The sequence below is a fragment of the Sarcophilus harrisii genome, chromosome 2 (genome assembly GCF_902635505.1).
Source record: "Sarcophilus harrisii chromosome 2, mSarHar1.11, whole genome shotgun sequence".
NCBI lineage: Eukaryota > Metazoa > Chordata > Mammalia > Dasyuromorphia > Dasyuridae > Sarcophilus > Sarcophilus harrisii.
In genome coordinates this window covers 653,780,537-653,802,876 of record NC_045427.1, presented here as the reverse complement: position 1 = coordinate 653,802,876, position 22,340 = coordinate 653,780,537, and the positions used below count along the sequence as shown (strand labels likewise).

Below are 22,340 nucleotides of genomic sequence, written 5' to 3'. Positions count from 1 at the left end.
CTTCCCACCCTCTCGCACAAGTAGTGAGAGCAAGTAATCCAACATATGTTAAACATGTGCAATTCCTCTATACATATTCCCACATTTATCGTATTGCACAAGAAAAATCAGGTCAAAAAGGAAAATAATGAGAAAGAAAACAAAAGGCAACCAAACAACAAAAAGGATGAAAATTCTATCTTATGATCCAGTCCCCACAGCCCCTCTCTCTCTGGGTGCAGATGGCTCTCTCCATCACAAGACCACTAGAACTGGCCTGAATCATCTCATTGTTGAAAAGAGCCACGTCCATCAGAATTGATCATCATATAATCTTGTTGCCGTAGAATGTTTTCTTGGTTCTACTCACTTAGCATCAATTCATGTAAGTCTCTCCAGGCCTTTCTAAAATCATCCTGCTTATCGTTTCTTATGGAACAATAATATTGTATTACATTCATATACCATTACTTATTCAGCCATTCCCCAACTGATGGGCAGCTACTCAGTTTCCAGTTTCTTGCCATTACAAAAAGGGCTGCTATAAACATTTTTTAATGTGGATCCTTTTTCCCTTTTTTGTAATCTCTTTAGGATACAAGTCCAGTAGAAACACTGCTGGATCACAGGGTATGCACAGTTTTATAGCCCTTTGGACATAGTTCCATATTGCTCTCCAGAATGTTTGGATCAGTTCACCACTCCATCGATAATATATTAGTTTCCCAGTTTTCCCATAACCCCTCCAATATATCATTATCTTTTCCTGTCATCTTAGCCAATCTGAGAGGTGTGTAATAGTATCTCAGAGCTGTCTTAATTTGCATGATTTAGAACATTTTTTCATATGACTAGAAATGGTTTTAATTTCTTCATCTGAAAATTGTCTGCTCGTGTCCTTTGACCATTTTTCAATTGGGTAATGGCCTGTATTTTTATAAATTTGAGTCAATTCTTTATATATATTAGAGATATGAGACCTTTATCAGAACCCTTTTTTCAGTTTCTGCTTCCCTTCTAATCTTATCTACATTAATTTTGTACAAAACTTTTTAATTCAATACAATCAAAATTATCCATTTTACATTTTGTAATGTACTCTAAATCTTCTTTGGCCACGAATTTCTTACTTCTCGACAGATGTGAGAGATAAACTATTTTTTGTTCTCCTAATTTGCCTATATTATCACACTTTATTATTGTGTCTTGTAAACCTTACCTATTCCACTGATCCTCTATTTCTTAGCCAGCACCAAATGGTTTTGATAACCATTGCTTTAGAATATAATTTTAGATCTGGAACAGTTGCCAACTTTATTTGCATTTTTCCCATTAATTCCCTTGAAATTCTTGACCCTTTGTCCTTCCAGATGACATTTTTTATTATTTTTTCTAGTTCTGTGAAGTAATTTCTTGGCAGTTTGATTGGTATGACACTGAGTAAATAGATTAATTTAAGGGGAATTGTCATTTTAATTATATGAGCTCAGCCTATCTATGAGCACTTGATATTCTTCCAATTGTTTAGAATTGACTTTTATTTGTGTGGAAAGTGTTTTGTTTTGGCAGGTAGAGTCCCAGATATTTTATGTTATCCACCCTTATTTTAAATGGAATTTCACTTTGTATCTCTTGCTGCTGGACTTTTTTGGTAACATATAATAATCCTGATGATTTATGTGGATTTATTTTGCATCCTGCAACTTTGCTAAAGTTGTAACTTGTTTCTAGTCGTTTTTTAGTTGATTCTCTAAATATACCATCATATTATCTGCAAAAAGTGATAATTTTGTTTCCTCATTGTCTACTCTAATTCCTTTAATTTCTTTTCCTTTTCCTATTGCCAAAACAAACATTTCTAATAAAATATTGAATAGTAGTGATGATAGTGGGCAACCTTGCTTCTCCACTAACCTTACTGGGAATGTTTCTACTTTATCCCCATTGCATATAAAGCTTGTTGATGGTTTTAGATAGATGTTACTAATCATTTTAAGGAACACTCCATTTATTCCTATACTCTCTACTATTTCTAATAAGAATGGATATTGGATTTTGTCAAATGCTTTTTCTGCATAACTATTGAGATAGTCATATGATTTCTGTTAGTTTGTGTATGGAGATAGTCAATTATGCTCATAGTTTTCCTAATATTGAACCAGCCTTGCATTCCTGGTATAAATCCTACTTGGCCATGGTATATTATCTTGGTGATAACTTGCTGTAATCTCTTTAATATTTTATTAAAGATTTTTGCATCAATATTCATTAGGGAAATTGGTCTATAATTTTCTTTCTCTGTTTTGATCCTACCTGGTTTAGGTATTAGCAGCATATCTGTGTCATAAAGGGAATTTGGTAGAACTTTTTCTTTCCCTATTTTCCAAAAGTCATTTTCATCTTTAAGACTCTGGATCTCCTTTTTTAGTTGGTTGATTCTCTTTTCATCATCTTCTTGGATTGTTCTTTTTAAAAAAAAAAATTATTCATTTTCTCTCCTTTGATTTTTAAAGTTCTCTAAATTCTTTTGGGACATAACGTTACTCTTTAGGGTAGAAGAGACTTTTTTAACTTTAGTATCCTCCTCTGAAGATGAACCCTACCTTTCTTATCCCCATAGTAACTTTCTATGGTTAAGTTCTCCTTTATTTGCTCATTTTTAAATAAAAATTTGTTAGTGCAATCCCTTTTAAGCATGGAGTGGGAGGGATGGCTTCACGTCAGTTCCCCCCTGTGGCCTGGGACCCAAAAACAAGAACTTCCCATTCCTGTAGGTGCCAGCAGCCAGTAGCATTCCTACCCCACTGCTTCTGCACACCCAGCTGTACTTGTTCCTTCTCATCTAGGACCACATCTCATCAGCACAGCTGGGCTCCTTATGAGCAAAGGTTCACTCAGTTTTCCCAGACTCAGACCGACTTCCCTTACTGCCTGGAAGGTGATAGATCCCGTGCTTGGGGGCTGAGGATACCTCCAACCCAGCAAGCCCCAAGGCACTCCCCGTTTGCTATTTCATCTGAGTTATCCCAGAGGTATTGACATTTCATGGAGGCCAAACCTCCCAGGTCTTTCTTCGGGCTTCCCTGTTCTGCACCAAGTCTTATTTGTTTTTGGCTGGACTATGTTCACCCAGAGGCACATTTTTATTTTATTTATGGATGAAATCTGGAGAGCTTGGAATTTTCTAATCTATTCCATCAATTTCCCAGAATCCTCCTAGACTATTTTCTAATATGAGCAAAAATTCACATCTAAACTCAAAAACTACTGATGGAGAAGTACTAGAAACTTTTTCAACACATACAGGAGTAAAGCAATGATGCTCTCTCTTGATCATTATATGATATTAGTAATGATTGTAAAAATAAGACAGGAAAAATTAAAGGCCTAGGCAGAGTCAAAGCAGGAGTAAAATTATCCTTCTTTGCAAATAGCAGGCTATTTTACAAAGATTTCATAAAATCAGCAAATATTAATTGCTTTAATAAGAAAGGATTTTTAAAAGTATCTATAAAAATGATTAACATTTCTATATGGCAATAACAAAATCCACGAAGAATTTATACACAAATCTCATTCAAATTAACATGTATGAAATATTTGGGAGATATTTTAATTGAGAACTTTAGTTTCATAGGAAGATAATTACAATGACAAGAAGAAAAGGAAAATCTGGCCTTGACATAGCTTTTTAAGGTTTCCAAAATGCTCCACAAATGCTTTCTCATTTTATCTGCCTCGCAGCCCCAGGAGAAAGATGCTGTTATTGATGCCCATTTTACAGTTGAAGACAGAGAATTAAATACCTAGTTAAATACCTAGTAACTATCTGAAGCTGATTTGAACTCACTGCTTCCTGACTGCAGGCCTCCCATCTCCCTGACTTTTTTTGCTTGCACAAACTGGATACATAAGGAATCAATCAGTCAACAAGCATTTGTTAAGTTACTTCTGTATGCTAAGCACTGCACTAGGCACTGAGGGGACAGAAGTAAAGAATGAAACAGCCCTTGCTCTCCAGGAGCATCCGTTCAAATGGGGGAGACCCCAAGGGTTTGTGGGGTCCATCCAGCATCTATATAAAGATGTAGAAAGACTAATTCAGACCCACAGTGAGTTTGTTTAAGGGCAATAAAAATGGTGAGAAGGTTCTGGAGGGAGGAAATGCTGGAAACCCTCCCCAAGTCCCCTTTTAATTGCATAAACAGAACAATTAAAATAATTGGGTCATTTAAACCTAAGGCTCATTTTTTAAATCTAGTTTTGGAGCTGGCCTGGCCCGTTTTCACCCCAGGCTGGGTAGCTTTATGAGATGGAGAGCTGAACTTCCAGGCAGGAGGACCTGAGTTCCAGTCCCAGCCACCTGTGGGACTCTGGGCAGCCTTCTTCACCTCTGGGCCTCAGCTTCCTCATCTGTAAAAATGGGAACTCACACCAGGAAGGGTTTTGTGAGGATTAAAGGAGAAAATGTGTTTAAAGCCTCCAGATTGATTATTTACCAATGCGTTGGGCCTGAGGACTCAGGTTTCCATTCCCAGGCTTTATGCTCAAATAGCGTCTTCTCCTCCAAATCCCTTCCCTCCTCATCCCCCTGCTCCTTGTGTGCCTCATTTCTCCCTGCTACTTGTCTGTCCCTCCTCCTTCCTGAAAACCAGCATCCTTCTTGCCAAGCCCGACACTTTTCTGTCTATTTGATTCCATCACAACTTCTGTGTTTTATTAAACCCCTATTGACAATCAGCCTCTTTCCCTCCTTTCCTCTTCCCTGCCTCTCCTCCTTCCCTCCCTTCAGCCGGGAACCACTCCATGATCCCATGTGGTTCTTTTAGGCTAAGGAGATCACATAACTGAACCTGCTAAAAATCCAGCCTTTTGGGCCTTCTAAGAAAAGCAAAGGCCTGATCTATTCACAGGGTTTTTATAAGTACCTTGTAATTCTCTCTAGAGCAGAGGTGAGGGGAAGGAAGCATATGTGAACAAGGTGGGCAGAGGACTAATTACAGGGGCAGGAGGCTGCCATTTTCCATGGCAAAATGTAATCAATCTGACTTGTCCAATTCAAGGAGTCTCAAGCTCATTGGAAAGTTTCCACATGGCTTTTTGCCACCATCATCACAAATGAGAAAATAAGGGGAAAACTCTCTACTAAAGGAAAGATAAATTTAGAACTGGAAGGGACCTTGGGTATCATCTAGGCCAGTCCCCATCATGTGATAGAAGAAATACCCTGACCAAGGTTATAAAACTAGTTTGTAGCCAAGCTGAAATCAAAAGGAGGAGGAGAGGGGAGAGGGAGGGAGAAAAGGAAAGGAAGGGAGAGAGGGAGGGAAGAAAAGAAGGAAGAAAGGAAGGAAAGGAAGGGAGGGAAGAAGGAAGGATGGAAGGAAGAAAGGAAGGAAGGGAGGGAAGGAAGGAAAGAAAGGAAAGGAAAAGAATAAAAAATAAAAGAAACAAATATAAAAGAGAAAAAAACAGTAAAAAAAAAAAAAAAGACAGAACACAAAGAGAAAACCAAAGCTTAATTTGCTCCTACAGTAAAAACAAAAAAAGTGCCCTAATTTTGTTTTTAGGAGATTATCATAAGAAGCTGCGCTTGGAGGAGGGGAGAAAGAGCAAGATCCTCCTCCTCTGGTCTCTGAGATGAGAAGCAGTTGGGAGGCTGGTGCTCAGGGAAGAAGTTGGGTCTGGACCTCCAGACCGTAGAATCATCTGCACAGAGATGGTCATTGAGTCTCCAAGGGAGATAGTGTGAGGGAGAAGAGAAAAGGAGCCAGGACTGAGCCTGGGGAGATGCCTGTGGCTAACATGGGCTCTCAGGCTGGGGATCCAGCAGAGGAGAATGAGAAGCAATGGGCAGGCAGGTAGGAGGAGATCCAGGGGAGCAGAACATCCAGGGGAGCAGGAGGAGGTGACGTCCTCATCCCAGTGGCTAAGAGTGGCCACAGCTGGGCAGGAGCAGACCCTGGGGCAGGGACAGCGGTGCCCTGAGAACCCTTCTGCCCCTGGGCACCCTCCGGGCCGGGCACTTTTAGGTGCTCATCAGCTGAGACTGACAGTAAGGAAAGCGACCCCAGAGGTAAACGCTGGGGAGTTGTTCATAATCTAAAAATAATCAGAATCAAAATTCACAGGCTCTGACAAGAAAATGGCTCCATGGAAACAGAGATCACTTATAAAGGAAAGCCAAGGTTGCCCCCCACTTAGGAACATGCAAGAACAGCATAACGAAAGCCCAGCCATGAGCAAACGCAGAAGAAGAAGAGCAGACGTCCGCAGGTGGCCATAAGCTGAATGTGGCATCCATGGAATAACAAGGCCTTTCCATGGATAAGATAAATGTTTATTGAGTGTTAATTAGTTTGGGGTGTCAGACGTGAAAATAAAATAGGATAGGAGAGAGATAGACAAACATATAAAGAGAGGGGAAAACAGGGAGAGAGGGAGAGAGAGAGAGGGAGGGGGAAGGAAGAGAGAGAGAGAGAGAAAGAGAGTGTGTGTAAGGGAAGGAGGGAGAGAGATTATATACATGCCTGTGTATGTGCACATATATGCATATGCACCTTATACATGCATGTACACACATGTGGTTCCCAGAAGTTATAGTGAAGTTTTAAGTTTTATTGAACTTTAATAAATTTGCAGAGTCTAAAACACTCACCCTTCTGGTACAGATTAGATCTCCGAGTGTCATTAAACACATGTGTGCATACACACATGATATCATACATGCACACATGTACCATGCACACACATGTACGCACATGCATGCACTCGGGATCGTGTGTATTATAATTCTGAACAGCGCAGGCCTGGTCCGTCATTGGAAGCCAGCTGAAATTTCTGATGTGGGGTCTCATCCCTAACAGAAACCCAACATCCTCCCCCTTCGGCACGATACCACACATGCTCACACACACATATCTGTGTTCACACACGTGTCATGCATCTGGGTACTTACGTGTGAACAGGTCACCCACCAGCCCTTCCATCGCATCATAGCCACTTACTCCTCTTAGCCAGAAAGAACAGTAAGTAGGAGAGGTCAGGGGCTCCCGCCTTGTAGCTCCGGTAATCGCCTCCAGGGAGAAGTCGAGAAGGAAGAGAATTCTCCAATTTCCTCTGCCCTTTTTTCTTGGAATGAGGACATCACTTTGTTGGTTCAATGACCTTCTGATGGGTGAACTTGGTTTAATCTTAGGGAAAGAGTTGAGGAGAGAGTGACAGTGACACTGAATTGGCTTTTAACCCCCCTGAATTAGGCTCAATGATAGAATCGATGCCATTATCTAGGAAATGTGGATTATCCCAGTGCCTGCTGGGAAATTGATGAGATGACCATCCGACCAGTGGCCGTTGGCCCCGCGAAGTTCAGAGGGGTGATGGCCTGTCCTGGAACGGGCAGGGAGCTGGGACTCACAAGGTCTGGGTTCGAATGCTGACTGCGAGTCGAGATTTGTTAATGACATGACTTTAGGCAAGTGGCTTCCCTTGCCCTGTCCTCGCACAATCAGCTCCCAGCATTGGAACGTTCCTCCCCACCTCAGTGCAACATCTCCCGGTCTCTGCGAGCTGTGCTCTATTTCTGCTGTCTCTTCAGCCCCATGGCTCCACTACCCAGCCAGGCAGGCAGGCAACCAGCATTTATTAAGCACCTATTATATGCCAGGCCCTGTGCTAAGCATCAGGAATAGTCCAGGCTCTGAATGTTCTCACGGTCTAACGGCTGAGATTGCATGAATTGTTATGAACAAACAAGCTATGTGCAGGATAAATTGGGGGTGGTCTCAGAGAGAAGGTATTAAGTTAAGGAGGACCAGGAGAGGTGGGACTTGAGCTAAGAAGGAGATGAGGAGGGAGAGAGAGTTCCAGAAAAAGGGAAAATCTCTCACTTGAAGGAAGCCTACGGCGTCTGATAAACAGCCCTAAAAATGCCATTTTTCTCCCAGAGCCTTCCAACAGTTCTTTTGAGTCATTTTCCTAGCAATAAGGATCCTGGTCCAAAATCATAATAACAGTATCACGTGTAAGCAGACTTCAGGAAAACAGCCCCCACCATTCAAGGGGTTTCCCGGTTTTGTTCCCTATCAGGCCTTTTCCCTCAGAGGGGGCTGCCTTCCCTCAGGTCCTCTCTGAACCTCCTTGCATCGTCCCCTAGCTACTCTGCTTGGTTTCTCACACAACCGTATGAGAAAGAGGCAGCTCCTTTCCCTGCCTTCCACATGGAGCATGGGGGTCTGCCTCTGTCTCTGATTTCCTACCAGCTGCCCAAGGAGTATTTCTGCAGCCCTGCCACAATCCAGCCAAATTCATTTTTTTGCTCTTTCTTCTCACATGTCACTCCATCTCTTACCTCCGGACCTTTACACAGGCCATCCCTCATGCCTGGAGCACCCTCCCTTTTCACTCCTACCAATCCTTAGTGTTTTGAGCCCTCTAGCTGCTAGCTCCTCCCTTTGCTCATTTTTTATTTCCTTTGCTTATATCTTTTCTTATATCTCCTTTGTCTATATCTTGGCAAAAATATTAGTACATATCCTTTGTCTCTGTTAATAGAAAAAAAAGATTATTTCATTTTTGTCTTTGTAGCCCCAGAATCCAGCTCCATATCAGGTATATTTGTGGAAGGGGAACAGAAGGATAGGATTTCATTGGTGTTGGAAATTGCCCCTTCCTACAATTCACACAAGCACCTCCTGTGTGAATTAGTCTTTTTTTTTTTTCAAATCCAGGTCCTTAATTTTTTATACTATTTTATTTTTCCAAATACAGTTTTCAACGTTCACCTTTGCAAAACCTTCGGTTTTAAATTTTTCTTCCTCTCCTACCCTTCCCCTGTTCTCAAGACAGTAAGAAATCCATTATATTTTAAACATGTAATTCCTCTAAACATATTTCTATACTTGTCATGCTGTGAAAAATCATATCAAAAGTGAAAAAACATGAGAAAGAAAAAAAAAAACAAGCTAACAAATAACAACCAAAAGAAAAAAGTAAAACTATGTTTTGAAATTGCGATTTTGTGACTGAGTCTCCAGAGTTCTCTCTGGACACGGATGGCACTTTCCATGTGACTTAGTCTTTGAGAGTGACCCGGGAGCCTTAGAGTCAGCGTGACAGAACCAGCACTAAAACCTGCGACTTCCTGACCCAGAAGCCAGCTCTCTAGCGACTACACGAAATTATGCTTAATAAAAGCTGGCCAGCTAACTGACCCCTAGGTAAATATACATAAATAGTAATGGGGAAGGGAGTGACCCCTGGTGAATCAGGAAGGATCCATGGAGGAGACCAGCCATGAGCTCAGTCTTGAAGATACCTACAAGAGGACGTCCAAAGACTCAGTTTCTAAGAGGGCTTTTCCCAAAATTTCTGAAAATCACTTTTAGTTCTCGGCAGCCCGCTTTCCCAGTTTTCTAATTTTAGCACACGAGACATTAGGCAAAGAAAGGGGCCGTTTCCTCAACAGCTTTTCGAGCTTCCACATTTGGCTGGCAATGTTCTTCACTCTCTTTTTAGTGAAGGAGATTTTATTAGTCAGGCTTCTGAGTGTGAAATGCTGGTAATGAATTGAAGCTGTGATCCCAGCATTCCTGGGGAAAGATGCAACTGGTTTGAATCATGGCAAAATTTATTCTCTGAGAATTATGGGGACTTTTCCTGCCTTTCTTATGAAGTCTTCTGAAAGTGAAGCTTGAGGAGCATGTGATCTGAAATCATCAGATCCTCCCATAGCTCCTGCCTCCGTGCTCCCCAGCTGGAGAAGGGACGTGCTCACTGGCTGGCCAACCAAGGGGTCATCAGCCCGACTGGGTCAGCTCTGGGTTGCAAGGCCCCCACAGCCTCTGTGGCTCAACTCTCCCTTCTAAACTTAGCCAGGGTCCCACTGGACTGAGGTTCCTGAGAATTAAGGGAACTGAAAATTCTGTGACACTTCCCCATTGCCTTTTCTCATCATGTCCCAGCGGGGAGCCTGTTGCCCTTCTGGGGTCTTTTTTCCCCATATTGAGTGGATTGGACTCAAGGAAGTGAGCCTGCTGGTCAGCTCACTCAGCACCCAGGAGCCCAGGACAGCCGACAGACGCCCTATCCGCAGCCTCTGCCCCTCGCTCGGCAGATCTGAGAGATGCCGCGAGTCAGTGGGATCCCCGGGGTCCGGCAGGGCCAGTTAGTATTCAGGGAAGGGTTGGACCGGAGATGGGATTTCTCTACAGGCAGAAGCCAGCTTGCTTTCCCCTAAAAGCCCGGACCAACTCAAAGGAAATGATTAAAAACATTTGCTGGAGATGAAAGTGCTGATTTGCTTTGGTTTCAGGCGCTAAACCAGCCCCTGGGATCTGCTTTGAGAGAGTGAACTCTGCTGGGGATCCCTACGGGAACTGCGGCAAGAATTCCAAAAGCTCCTTTGCCAAATGTGAAATGAGGTAGGTGGGAGGTGGGCCAAGGGAGCGCTGACCCCCGGGAGGCCGCGGCCCCTTTAGTAGCTTGTCCTTTCTGAGGGCTCTTTGTGCTTCTGTTCCCCTTTCCCAGAGATGCTAAATGTGGGAAAATCCAGTGCCAAGGAGGAGCCAGCCGGCCAGTCATTGGTACCAATGCTGTTTCCATAGAAACCAACATCCCCCTGCAGGAAGGAGGCAAGATCCTGTGCCGCGGCACCCACGTGTACCTGGGAGATGACCTGCCGGACCCTGGGCTCGTGCTGGCGGGCACCAAATGTGAAGAGGGCAAAGTAAGACCCGCCTCCAGGAGAAATGAATCCCAGTTAGCGCCGGGGATTATTTTGTGATGTGGTTAATAATGAAGGGCGGGATGGGGGCAGCAGAGTGGACTGGCAAGAACACAGGCTTAAAATCAGATTTTTTGTTTGGGTCCTTTATGTCTCCCTGTGTGATCTAAAAGAAGTCGTGGGGTCTACCCGGACCTCAGTTGCTTCATCCAAAGAGTGGGTAGACTAATCCCTGTCCTACTCACCTCACAGCATCATCCAGTTCTCTGAACAGGAGCCCAGTGGGCAAAAAACCATGAACATCCGCTGGCTTCGGCCTATCTCTTCCGTCTTAGAGATACCTGCTGGGCTTTCTGCATGTAAAAATAGCACTCTTATAAGTAGCTGGTCTTTAGTAATCTTTTCACAGTAAAAAGCAGCATTATGTCCGTAGGTCACTGTGAAAATCCTGTGGTTTTCTTGATATGGAAGCTCAGAAACATCAACTCCCCCATCCACATCTATTCAATAAGCTTTTGTTGGGCACCTACTGTGTTCCAACCTCTGCTAGTTCTGGAAAATACAGAGACAAAAATCAAAGCAGTGCTTGCCCTCAGTAAGCTTCCATTCTCCCGGGAAGGCAGAACGAGTGACTAATGAGTGGATATGGGCGTGGACGAGGTCGCCTCTACAAGGAGCTGCTCCTGTGGGTCCATGAGCTCGTTATTGGAAGTTCCGCTCGCTGGTGCCGTTCCTCTCTGTGTCCCACAAAGGTTTGCCACAGAGTATCCACCCGACCTGCTTTCCTGCAGGTGGGGAGAACGGCCCAGGGGGACTGATGGAGACCACGCCTGAGCCGCTGAGGCTGAACCTGGTTCTCCTGGACCAGAAACTCAGCCCTCTCCATGCCGTCCTGTGGCTGCATGACTGAGCCTGATGGCAAACTGGGTCCCATCTCTGCAACAAGATGGAGAAAGGAAGGGGAACCTGGGAAGGAAATGCACGGAGAGGGCTGGCTTCAGGGAGGCAGGAGAGCAACAGTAGGAGCAAAATCTAAGATGAAACGGGGGGGAAAGAATATTTTTTACAAAAAATTAACAATCCCAGAAGATATTTTCGGTCTAAGACATGAAGTACATGTGTATGTCTCACGGTAACTAATCTTACTTCATTTCCACATAAACCACGGCAAATGACTGTAAGCTCATGAAAAGTCCCAGAAAAGTCCAGAGGCTTTAAAAAAAATGGTTTTTCATCAAGACAGTTGGGAGCCGTGAGCACCCCCATGCTTGGGAAGTCCCGGCTTTTTGCCGGCAGAACGGCTGTCAAATCCTTCCCTCACACAGCTGCCAGGCGGGAAAGGACCAGCCTCTCCCGACTCCTAGGAGCACACGATGCCCACCAGTATCTCTCTGCTCCACACAGACTAATCCTTCCCCTGAGGGGCTGGGATGGCCTACTTTGGAGGAGGGCAAAGCATTTACATTGTAGCTTCTGCCAGTCAGTGCCAGCTGTGCCCGCTGCCAGAGCCAAGCCTTGTCCCCTGAAAGAGACACATTAATTCGGGCTGTAATCAGGACACGCGGTGCCCGCGGCCTTCACCTCAGGACGCCCGTCTCCCCCTTCCCTGGCTCAGAGTCTTTGGCAGAATAGGTCTCGCCGTGACTGCCGCAGATTTGGGAAGGCTGGAAAAAAGAACAGGTTGGTTTGGGTTCTTACTCATTATTGGCTTGTCCTGGCAGCGATCACCAAGGAGCTTCCTTTGCAGATTCCTCAAGGTCAGGGTGTACAACTCACAATCTCACACTCAGAATCACACGCACACTCACACTCACACACAGACACACAGTCACACACTCACACTCACACACACTCACATACAATCACACTCACACATTCCCTGGATGGGAGGTGAAAGCGTGGGGACCTCAAAAGTGCTCGGGTGCAAGACAAGGAGGGGCTCTAAGCAGACCTGAAGGAAGCGCGAGCCAAAGGCCGCCACGCGCACCTTAGCTTTGGCTGTAGTTGTGGGACCAGGGCTCCCCAAATGAAACCTTCATTCAGTGAAAGATGTGGTTCGGGCCGAACCCTAAGAAGCTTGTGAGCCTCCTCATGGCTCCCGGGCCCTGGGCTTGGAGTCTGTTCCCCACCTTTGGGAGGAGGTAACCTTGGCAACCTCTGGAGTATGTTTTAGCAAGAATTTGATCAGCAAATCAAGAAATGATTTGTGCAGAAAACGGCTTTGGGCTCAGCTGGGCCCTGGCTGAGGCAGTGTCCACCCTGTTTCCCTTGGAAAAAGGAGTAGTAATAATAAGCAACAAGTTATCATCATCATCCTCATCCTCATCATCGTCATCATCATTAACACCCATCTGGGGGCTGAGGTTTGCAGAGCACGTTGCCCCTATTACTTGTATGAAGGGGTGTCCACTGGCCCTCCCGTAAGCCTACAAAAAGTCCCATTATTAGAGACAGGACTGAGGCAGACAGAGACAAAGTCCCTTGCCCAGGATCCCACTGATTGTGAAGTCTCATTTCTTCCCGATCCCAAATGTGGTGCTTGCGGATCCCCTGCTTTCTGGTCAGTGACTGGACACAGCCCCTGATTTCTGATGCTATCCCTCTCCTAAGAATGGCTCAGAATCCACATCCCGTGGCCCTAGATTTGGGTGGGGGGAGACCCCCAGTCCGATCTGCTTTTCTTACAAATGGAGCAATTACGTGAGTTTCCCAAAGTCGTGCAGTCACTTGGCTCTAGTATATCCAGAGGAAGATCGCCGGGTCCTTGTCCTGTGAGGATCATTCAGAGGATTGGGGGTATAGCTCGGAGAGGAGAAGATTTGAGTGCCTGAGCCCCCCAGTGTTCCCCACGCTGCAGACGGACTGTCCTGCGGAGGGGCGAGCCTCGTCCCACCCGGTTCCAGAGGCAGGGTCAGGAGCAAGGAGTGTAGTTGGGAAAGGGCCTTCCCCACAAGGAGCCCTCCCCTGTGGCAGGGGCTCCCTCGGGAGAGGGGGAGGAGGGTGGCCTCTTGTCAGGAAGGTTCTTGGTCAGGCCCCAGCTAGGCTAGCCAGCCCAGAGGCCCTTCCAACAGATCTCGGGCCTGATTGGGAAAGGGGAGAAGAAACACGGAGGTGGCTGAGCCTTCTCTGCCTCCGTGGCCTTCTCTGCTGCTGTGGCCTCCTCTGCCTCCGTGGCCTCCTCTACCTCCGTGGCCTCCTCTACCTCCGTGGCCTCCTCTGCCTCCATGGCCTTCTCTGCCGCTGTGGCCTCCTCTGCCTCTGTGGCCTCTTCTACCTCCATGGCCTCCTCTGCCTCCGTGGCCTCCTCTGCCTCTGTGACCTTCTCTGACTCCATAGCCTTCTCTATGCCCGGTGCCTCAGGCCATGAGCTTGGATACCGATCCGAGTCTCCTCAGACGCCTCACGCCCCTTCTTTCTTCTCTCCAGCTCTGCCTCAATCGCCGATGCCAGAATGTCAGCGTGTTTGGCGTCCACGAATGCGCCACCAAGTGCCACGGGCGCGGGGTAAGTATCCCAGAGACTCTTCTCCTCCTCAGTCCCCAGCCAGTGGAAGGAACAATGAGCCATCAATTTGTTAGAGCTTCGGCTCTAGAATAATAAGCCAGTTAGGATCTTTTCTATATTTCCCCCCAAAGATATTAATTTTCTATGACCTTCCTATTATATCAGAAATAAAATGTGATTTTTATTTCCCAAAGAAAAATCTGATTGAGAAGTAATTATCTTTTAAATTAGCATTCGGTGACAGAGAAGAGGATTTTTGTCATCTTCAAAACGATTTTAAGAGGAAGCGCCTTCATGGAGAGTTTCCCATTAACATTTCAAACAGAGCCGTTCCTTTCAGGCAGGAGCCGTCACAACGTGTCAGAACTGAAATATTCCTAAAAGCTTCCTCTTCTTTTCAGAAGCAGCCCCCGGCAACCCTGTTTTGTGGGACATTCAATGGATCTGAGCAAGGAGTTAGTTACTGCAATCTACAGAGCTTTAAGAGGGAAAAATGTCCTTAATTGTTGAAAACACGATTCATTGTTCATGATGAGTGGAAGGGTCTCCAGCTAGGTCACGTGACTCTTGATCTGCCGTGCTGGTGCTCCCTGATTTCCCAGAAGCCTGTGCTACGGAAATCATGCCCCGAATTCTGTTCAACACCATTAAGACCTTTGCCAATAGATCCCATGTAATATGTGCCCATTAGTTGTAAAGCAGTTGCAAAAATCCACAATATCGCCAGCTTATAAGTCATGGGTTTTACAAAAATAGAAGGATTTTAGAAAATCATAGACTCTTTTGGAGCTACAGGGGCTCCTAGAGATCGTAATTCATTTTACATATTAGGAAACTGAGTCCCAGATAAAGTGACTCACCCGAGATGACACAGCTGGCAAAACAGGGACCAGACTCCCAATATCTTAAATCCCATTAACTCAATCATACAATCTCAGAGCTGGGAGTGAGCTCACGGGCTCACCCAGAATCCCTGCCATGATCCCCAGGAAGTCAGGGTCCAGTGGAAGGGAACTCCCTGCCAACTTGAGGTAGCCCATATCCCTTAGGGCCAGCTCTCATTGTTGGGTCAGTTTGCTGACACGGAACCTAAATCTGCCTTTTTCAACTTCCTCCCGTTGTTCCTGGTTTGGTCCTTGGGGCCAAACAGATCAAGTGAAGCATGGGGTAAGAATGGGATTTGGAGTCAAAGACTGTGTGACCTTGTATACAAGTGACAGATCTTCAGATCCTTCACCTCTCCTCTCTTGCCTTCTCTAGTTTAGCCATACCCAGTTTTCTGAGTTCTCAGATGTCACAAACTTAGCATCTTCCCTACCCTCTTTACCCTTCTCTGGACAAGGAGCACAAAATTCCCTGTGCACCCCTGCCACCCCAAGCCTCTGGCACCGGATTTCCTCTCCGTCTTCTTTTTCCTCATCTTCGCTGGTCAATGAGCTCCCTGTGCAGCACATCAGTCTCTCTAGAGACTTTTTTTTCCTCTTTTCCTCCTCATCAAAATTGTTTCCCTTTGGTGTATATATATATATATATATATATATATATATATATATATATATATATATATATATATATATATTTATATATATCCCCTCCCCCAGATGGCAGGTTGACCAATACATGTTAAATATGTTAAAGTATAAATTAAATACAAAATAAGTATACATGTCCAAACCATTATTTTGCTGCACAAAAAGAATCGGACTCTGAAATATTGTACAATTAGCCTGCAAAGGAAATAAAAAATGCAGGCGGACAAAAATAGAGGGATTGGGAATTCTATGTAGTGGTTCATAGTCATCTCCCAGAGTTCTTTTGATGGGTGTAGTTGGTTCAATTTGTTACTGCTCCATTGGAACTGATTTGGTTTATCTCATTGTTAAAGAGAGCCACGTCCATCAGAATTAATCATATAATCTTGCTGTAGCCATGTACAATGGTCTCCTGGTTCTATTCATTTCACTCAGTATCAGTTCGTGTAAGTCTCTCCAGGCCTCTCTGTATTCATCCTGCTGGTCATTTCTTACAGAACAATAATATTCCATAATATTCATATACCACAGTTTATCCAGCCATTCTCCAACTGATGGGCAGCCACTCAGTTTCCAGTTTCTGGCCACTACAAAGAGGGTTGCCACAAACATTTTTGCACATATAGGCCTCTTTCCCTTCTTTAAGATCTCTTTGGGATATAAGCCCAGTAGTAATTTGTTTCCCTTTGTGTCTTCAGAACTTCCTTCTTGAGAGCTTCCCGTCCTCCTGGACTAAACTTCCCTGGACAATTTTTGGCCACGGCTTCCCCCTGGCCTTCCACTGACCCCTTGAAATCCCAGATGCAGATCAAACATTCCCTGGTTTCCTTCCTCTCCATCACACACTTCAGGAGGGCTCCAGTGTCACGAGGTGTTCAGTCCCCCTTTATCATCACCATTATGGGGGGGACTATAAATCTCAGGCTCCTTTCCCCACCCCCTTTCTGTCCGATGGAGGGCTTCTGTGGACGTTTTATATCTTTCTTCCCTTCCTGCTTCCCAAACAGGGGTAAATGTTTAACAACCAGCTTTCCAGAGTGAGGGTGGTAGAGAAACAAAGCACAACGTCTTTTCACATTTAATCTCCATTATTGACGTTTTCACTGTTAGTTTCTTAAAAATAAAAAAAACTGACAACACTACAGATCAAACTCTGGCTTAGAGCATTTACAAATTTCCAAGTTGTAAATGTTCTCAATGAAAATTTAACAATCAGCTTCCTGAGCTGCCTCTAGCGCAACTCTTCCCCAAACCCCATCCATAGATTGTAAGTTTCTTAGCATAAATCATAGAGTTGTAGCTTTTGATCTGGGAGAGATCTTAGAGATCTTTATTTTACAGATGAATAACCTGAGACTCGGAAAAATGAAGTGACTGAGCCAGGATCACAGAGATAGAAAGGGGCTCGGATAGTTAGGTCTTCCCAAGCCCAAGTCTAGTATTCTATCTGCTTCATTTCTGCTCTTAAATCCCCACAGTCTACCTTAGTGCCTCAGTTTTCTCATTTGGAAAATGGGGGTGACAAGAATAAAACCGATTGTGAGGATCTAGTGATATAATATTATCGGGAGGATCAGATGATAGAATATTTGTAAAGCACTTGGTAAACCTGAAAGCGCTGGGTAAATATTAGCTTCTATTACTTAATAAATGCTTGTTGAATTATTGATGTTGAGCAATCATATCTGAGTTCCGTGGGAGAATCAATAATCCCTGTCCACAAACAGTATCTACCATTGGCAACAAGAGGAGCCAGCTGCCATCCACATCAATCAATCTGCATTTAAGAAGCACCTACTGTGTGCCATTGGGTTCAGTTCTACGTGTGGTCTCTCTGGGTTAAACCGCTCTTGCGGGTGTGTGAGCTGGACCCTATGGCTGGACTTTTTGTGCTTCTAGTCATGTCAGAATTTTCCCTAATAATAAAGGAGAAAGGTAACTAGGTAGTGCAGTGGATAGAGCAGCAGCCCTGAAGTCAGGAGGACTGAGTTCAAATCCGACCTCAGATACTTAACGCTTTGTAGTTGTGTGACCCTGGGCAAGTCACTTAACCCCAATTGCCCTAGGAAAGAAAGAAAGCGAGAGAGAGAGAGAGAGAGAGAGAGAGAGAGAGAGAGAGAGAGAGAGAGAAAGGAAGGAAGGAAGGAAGGAAGGAAGGAAGGAAGGAAGGAAGGAAGGAAGGAAGGAAGGAAGGAAGGAAGGAAGGAAGGAAGAGACAAGCATTTAAATGTACAGGAAACAGCCTCACAAAGTCTGCATATACATGCAGGACTTAGAGAATCACAGATCTAGAGCTAGAAGGTACCTTAGAGTCCAGTGCTCTCCTTTTATAGGAATGTAAACTGAGGCAAGAAGAGTTAAATACCTTGACCAGGATTCTGGTTGTTTGCCCCCAGAGTAGAACCGGGGACTTTGGGGATGTTCCAAGAAGCATGTTGATGTATTTTTGTGCTTTTCACAACCAGAGTTATCTCAAAGGGAGGTGGGTGGTCTCAGATGGGAGTGAGCTTCCCATCATCAGAGGTCATCCTGCAAAGCCTGAGATGCTTGGCCCCCATTTATCAGCATTTACCCCCCTCTCCTTATCTCTCTCTCTGCCAGGTTTGCAACAGCAACAAGAACTGCCACTGTGAGGCCGACTGGGCTCCCCCGTTCTGTGACAGACCGGGCTTTGGGGGGAGCGTGGACAGCGGGCCCATGCGCCAAGCAGGTCAGCACTCATGGGCGCTCATCCGGCCCGGCCTGGCCGGGGAGCTGCTGCCTGGGGGCAGAAGCATCCAGGGACGTCCTCTTTATTACAGGGCCGACAGAGTTAGCATTTAGTAGTGGGACTAGAGCTGGGTTAGAGAGTTAGCCATGTTGGAGTGGGGAGGGACCTTCAAGCACCTTCCACAGTGACTTCAGCCTCCAGGGCTCAGCCTCCCTTTTTACAAGTGGCTCCCACTCCTCCTCAGGGACCTTGGTATCCACAGCAACGACCCTGCCCCCTAGCTGCTCAGCCCACCCACCTTCTCCACTCCATTTTAGCCAAGCCCCATATAAGGTCTCTCCATCACTCCACATGCTCGTTCCCCAGATCTGGACTCAGAAACCCCCTGGGCTTTCCCCTCTCTTGTGGTCGCCCTCCTGAGCTTTGGGGCCAGTGGGGAATGGGAGCTAACATTGTCATGGAGCTTTCTGACTCGCAAAGCCCCGTGGCCCTTGACCACCTTCCAGGCGACGCTTCCCTTGGGCTTCTGTCCCTTTCCTCCCTGTGACCGACCCCCAGGACAGGCCTCTTTTCGGGCCTCCTTGGCCCTTGGCCTGGTGGCCCCGGCACCCAGAGCCGGAGGCTCTCCCCAACTTGCTCGGCTGCAGATTTCAGTCCGGCTGCGGGACGTTATTTCTGGCACATCCTAATAAGCACCAAATGTTCAGGAGGCAGGAAGAACATGGAGAAGTGTCTCCAATAACAGACATACATGGTCACTAATTACGTCGGCCGGCTGCCTCCTTTCTGAAGGGAAACAGAGCGAGTCGCTCCCCCAAAGCTGCTGTTGCATCGATAATCGCATCTTGGGGTTTCTGAAACAACAGGGTGAAAGAAGCCACCTGCAGAGAGTTTCCTTTGAGCAGAGTGTGGAGGTGGACACGGGGAAGGGGGAGAGTCTATAACTTGACACTGTCCAGGAAGAGGAGGCTCTCCAGGAATTTAAAAAGAACTCCGGCAGAAAAGTCCCCGTGGGGTCCTGGAGCTCGAGGTAGTGGACGAGGGAGCAGGAGCGGGAGGTGCCGCGTGGAAGGCCTGGGCTCCTGAGATGGGCTGGGCTGAGGGACCTCGTCTGGCTCGCCCTCCCAGCCTCTGTGTCCCACGGTGGCCGAGGCCATCAGTCTGGCCCTCGGCTCTGGCATCCCGGGCCGGCTCGGGGACCGTTCCAACAAGGCCATGCCCTGACTTGGTGCTTTTTTCCAGAGGTGTCAGCAGTGAGTGATGAGTGTAGGGTTGGAGTTAAACATGACTCCGAGACTAAATCATTAGGCTTCTGGGCCATGATTTACTAACTCCGTGTCTGCAGGTTCCTTTAAAGTGGCTCCGCCATAAATGTCACATTTTGGACGCCTCGCGTATTTCATTTTAATGGCCTCCTGACAGAAGCAAATGGCGTTTGTTTCAGATAAGCGGGGTCTGGCCCTGGGCATCCTGGTGACGGTTTTCTGCCTCCTGGCCGCCGGCTTCGTCACCTATCTCAAGAGGAAAGCCCTGATCCGGCTGCTGTTTACTAACAAAAAGACAAAGACAACGATTGAAAAGCTAAGGTACCCTGAGTCTCGGAGCGGGTGATAGGAGAGTCCCGCTCCGGCCGGAGCCCCCGGGGGTCTGGGAGCATTCGGTAGGAAGAGGCTTTGGGAAGCCCAGAATGGGGTGACCCAGAGCATGTAGGGAGCAGAGGTCATGCTATACAGGGGGAGCCACTAGCAGAATCTTCAGCCGAAGGGACCTCCAAAACCCCTGCCCCAAGCATCACCTCAATCAGGACCCCCACACACACGCAGCCTTGGCTTGGAGCCCTCCGGTGCTGAGAAGCTCACCACCTCTCCTATTTGGGAACAATTATTAGGAAGTATTTTTCTACCACAGTCCTAAATTTCCCTTTGCTCCTAATTCTTCCCGCTTTTGTCACACAGGGATGTTGGCTGGGCCATAGCTCACCCAAACTATATGGTTGCCATTAACAAAGAAGGATTTGGGGTCCCTGATCTGGAGTAGAGGAGGCTCTGGGGGAGGGGTAAAAGCCGGCCCCAAATTTTTAGAGGTTGTCATGAGAAAGATTGATCTTACCCTGCTGAGTGCCCAGTGGCAAGTCTAGGAGCAACTATCAGTGGAAAAAAAAACAAAGAAAAATGTAGTTCTAGGAAAGAGGGAAACTCTCTGACACGAGCTCTGTCTCCAAGGGTGGCAGGGCTGCCCTGGAGACCTCAGGGCCTGGACGGTCACTCCTGGTCAGGTGGGGGAAGGCTTCCGGCCGGGACAAGGGCACACTCCCTGCCCCGGAGGGTCAGGCACGGACTGGGCTGCTGGGCCTCGTGCCCCTCCAGCGCTGGCTCCTGAGGCCGGCACTGCCAGAAAAGCTTCCCCTCCCGGTAGGAAGCCGGTCCCCTGCCCGGGAAGCCGCCGGAGGAGGGGGGGGTGCTGTCCTCCCTCAGCGGCAGCTTGGCTGAAGGTTCCTCTTGGCTCATGGCCATGTCATTAGTGCCTCTTCTTGTCCCTTACTGACTGGGGCAGAAAGAAACATCTCACCTCTCATTTAAACCCTTCAGCCTCTTAAATTAGCCGGAGTTCATGACGTGTGTAAATATATCGACACCTATGTGTGTGTATGTATAGCTGTGGGTGTGAGTATGTGTCTGTGCATATAAATACACACACACACACATACACACCTCTGTTTGTATGTTTATACGTATGCACGCCCACAGAGACTTACACACAGAGACACGGGTCTGTCTGTCTGCACGTGGCTTCATGACTTAGGGCGTGACTGCCCCTTTTCTTGCCCACAAATGGCCTTTGGTCCAAGCCCAGCGGAGGGAGCGAAGGTCTCCGGATCCGGGCTCGTGGCTGCTCAGACATTGGCGTTGTTAGCCCGGCCCCTCGGGAGGGACGACACTGTGTGTGCGAGTACCGCAAGAACTAATTTAACAGACTAGTGGCTTCCCAGAAATCAATATTTATTTTTAATCTCGGAAGAGCATGAGATAATTTTTACTTAGAGTGTTTACCACATTGCACAAAGAAGGGGGAGGGGAAGCCTCCCAACCAAGGCAGAGGGGACCACCGGGGGTCTTGCCTTTGGGAGTTTCTGACCCTGCTGCCACTCCCTGCGTTCCAGGTGTGTGAGTCCCACCCGGCCGGCCGGCGTCACGGAGCCGAATCGTACCCGGGCCGCGAACCTCGGCCAGGGCCTGCTCAGAAAGCCCCCCCACGGCGACATGCCGAAGGTGAGTGTGCGAAAGGCAGCTGCCGGGGGCAGGGATGGAGCAGGGGAGGTCCAGGGAGGTTACTGCTGGCGGGGGAGACAAGAGAAGGAAAGGGAATTGCTGTACAATGTCTGCTCCACATCTGACATTTATTTCATTCTCTTCTCACAATAACCCCAGGGCGAGGGGGGGGGAGATAGATGCTCTCATTACCCCATTTTACAGTTGAGGAAACTGAGGCAAACCAGTCTAGTTCTGGGGGCTCCCGGTCAGGGAACCAAAAATATGAGGTTTAGATTTGGGGGTTCCCTTTAGTAGGGACCCAATAGATAAAGTCTAGATTTAGGGAACCAAAATAAGATTAGGGTTTCTGGTGGTCAGGGAGTTAAATGATAAGGTCTAGTGGCAGGTTCGGGGTTCAGGGAACCAAATGGAGGTGTGGCTCCCCTGCAACCCCTTGGGAGTCGGGGCAGGGGTAGGGAGTGTTGGGGACCCCCTTCTGGCAGCGCAGAGATTCTCTGTAAAGGAATTTACAGACCTGAAAACCTAGATTGATAAAAGAGGTTTATTATGGGGATTGGGAAGTAAGGTTAGAAATCTCAACAGAGGCATAAAGTCTCATTGGGGAAATAGGTGAGGGTGGC

The 22,340-nt window shown here is 46.7% G+C and overlaps 1 protein-coding gene across 1 annotated transcript in view; it reads left to right on the top strand.

The window, feature by feature from the left end:
* ADAM12 (ADAM metallopeptidase domain 12) overlaps positions 1-22,340 on the top strand; it is a 307,991-nt gene that overhangs the window by 266,738 nt on the left and 18,913 nt on the right. Inside the window, exons 15-20 of the mRNA XM_031957016.1 lie at positions 10,292-10,400; positions 10,507-10,705; positions 14,129-14,206; positions 18,340-18,448; positions 19,893-20,034; positions 21,609-21,717. Of these exons, the coding sequence (XP_031812876.1) occupies positions 10,292-10,400; positions 10,507-10,705; positions 14,129-14,206; positions 18,340-18,448; positions 19,893-20,034; positions 21,609-21,717 (746 nt within the window). The remainder of the gene's footprint in view (positions 1-10,291; positions 10,401-10,506; positions 10,706-14,128; positions 14,207-18,339; positions 18,449-19,892; positions 20,035-21,608; positions 21,718-22,340) is intronic.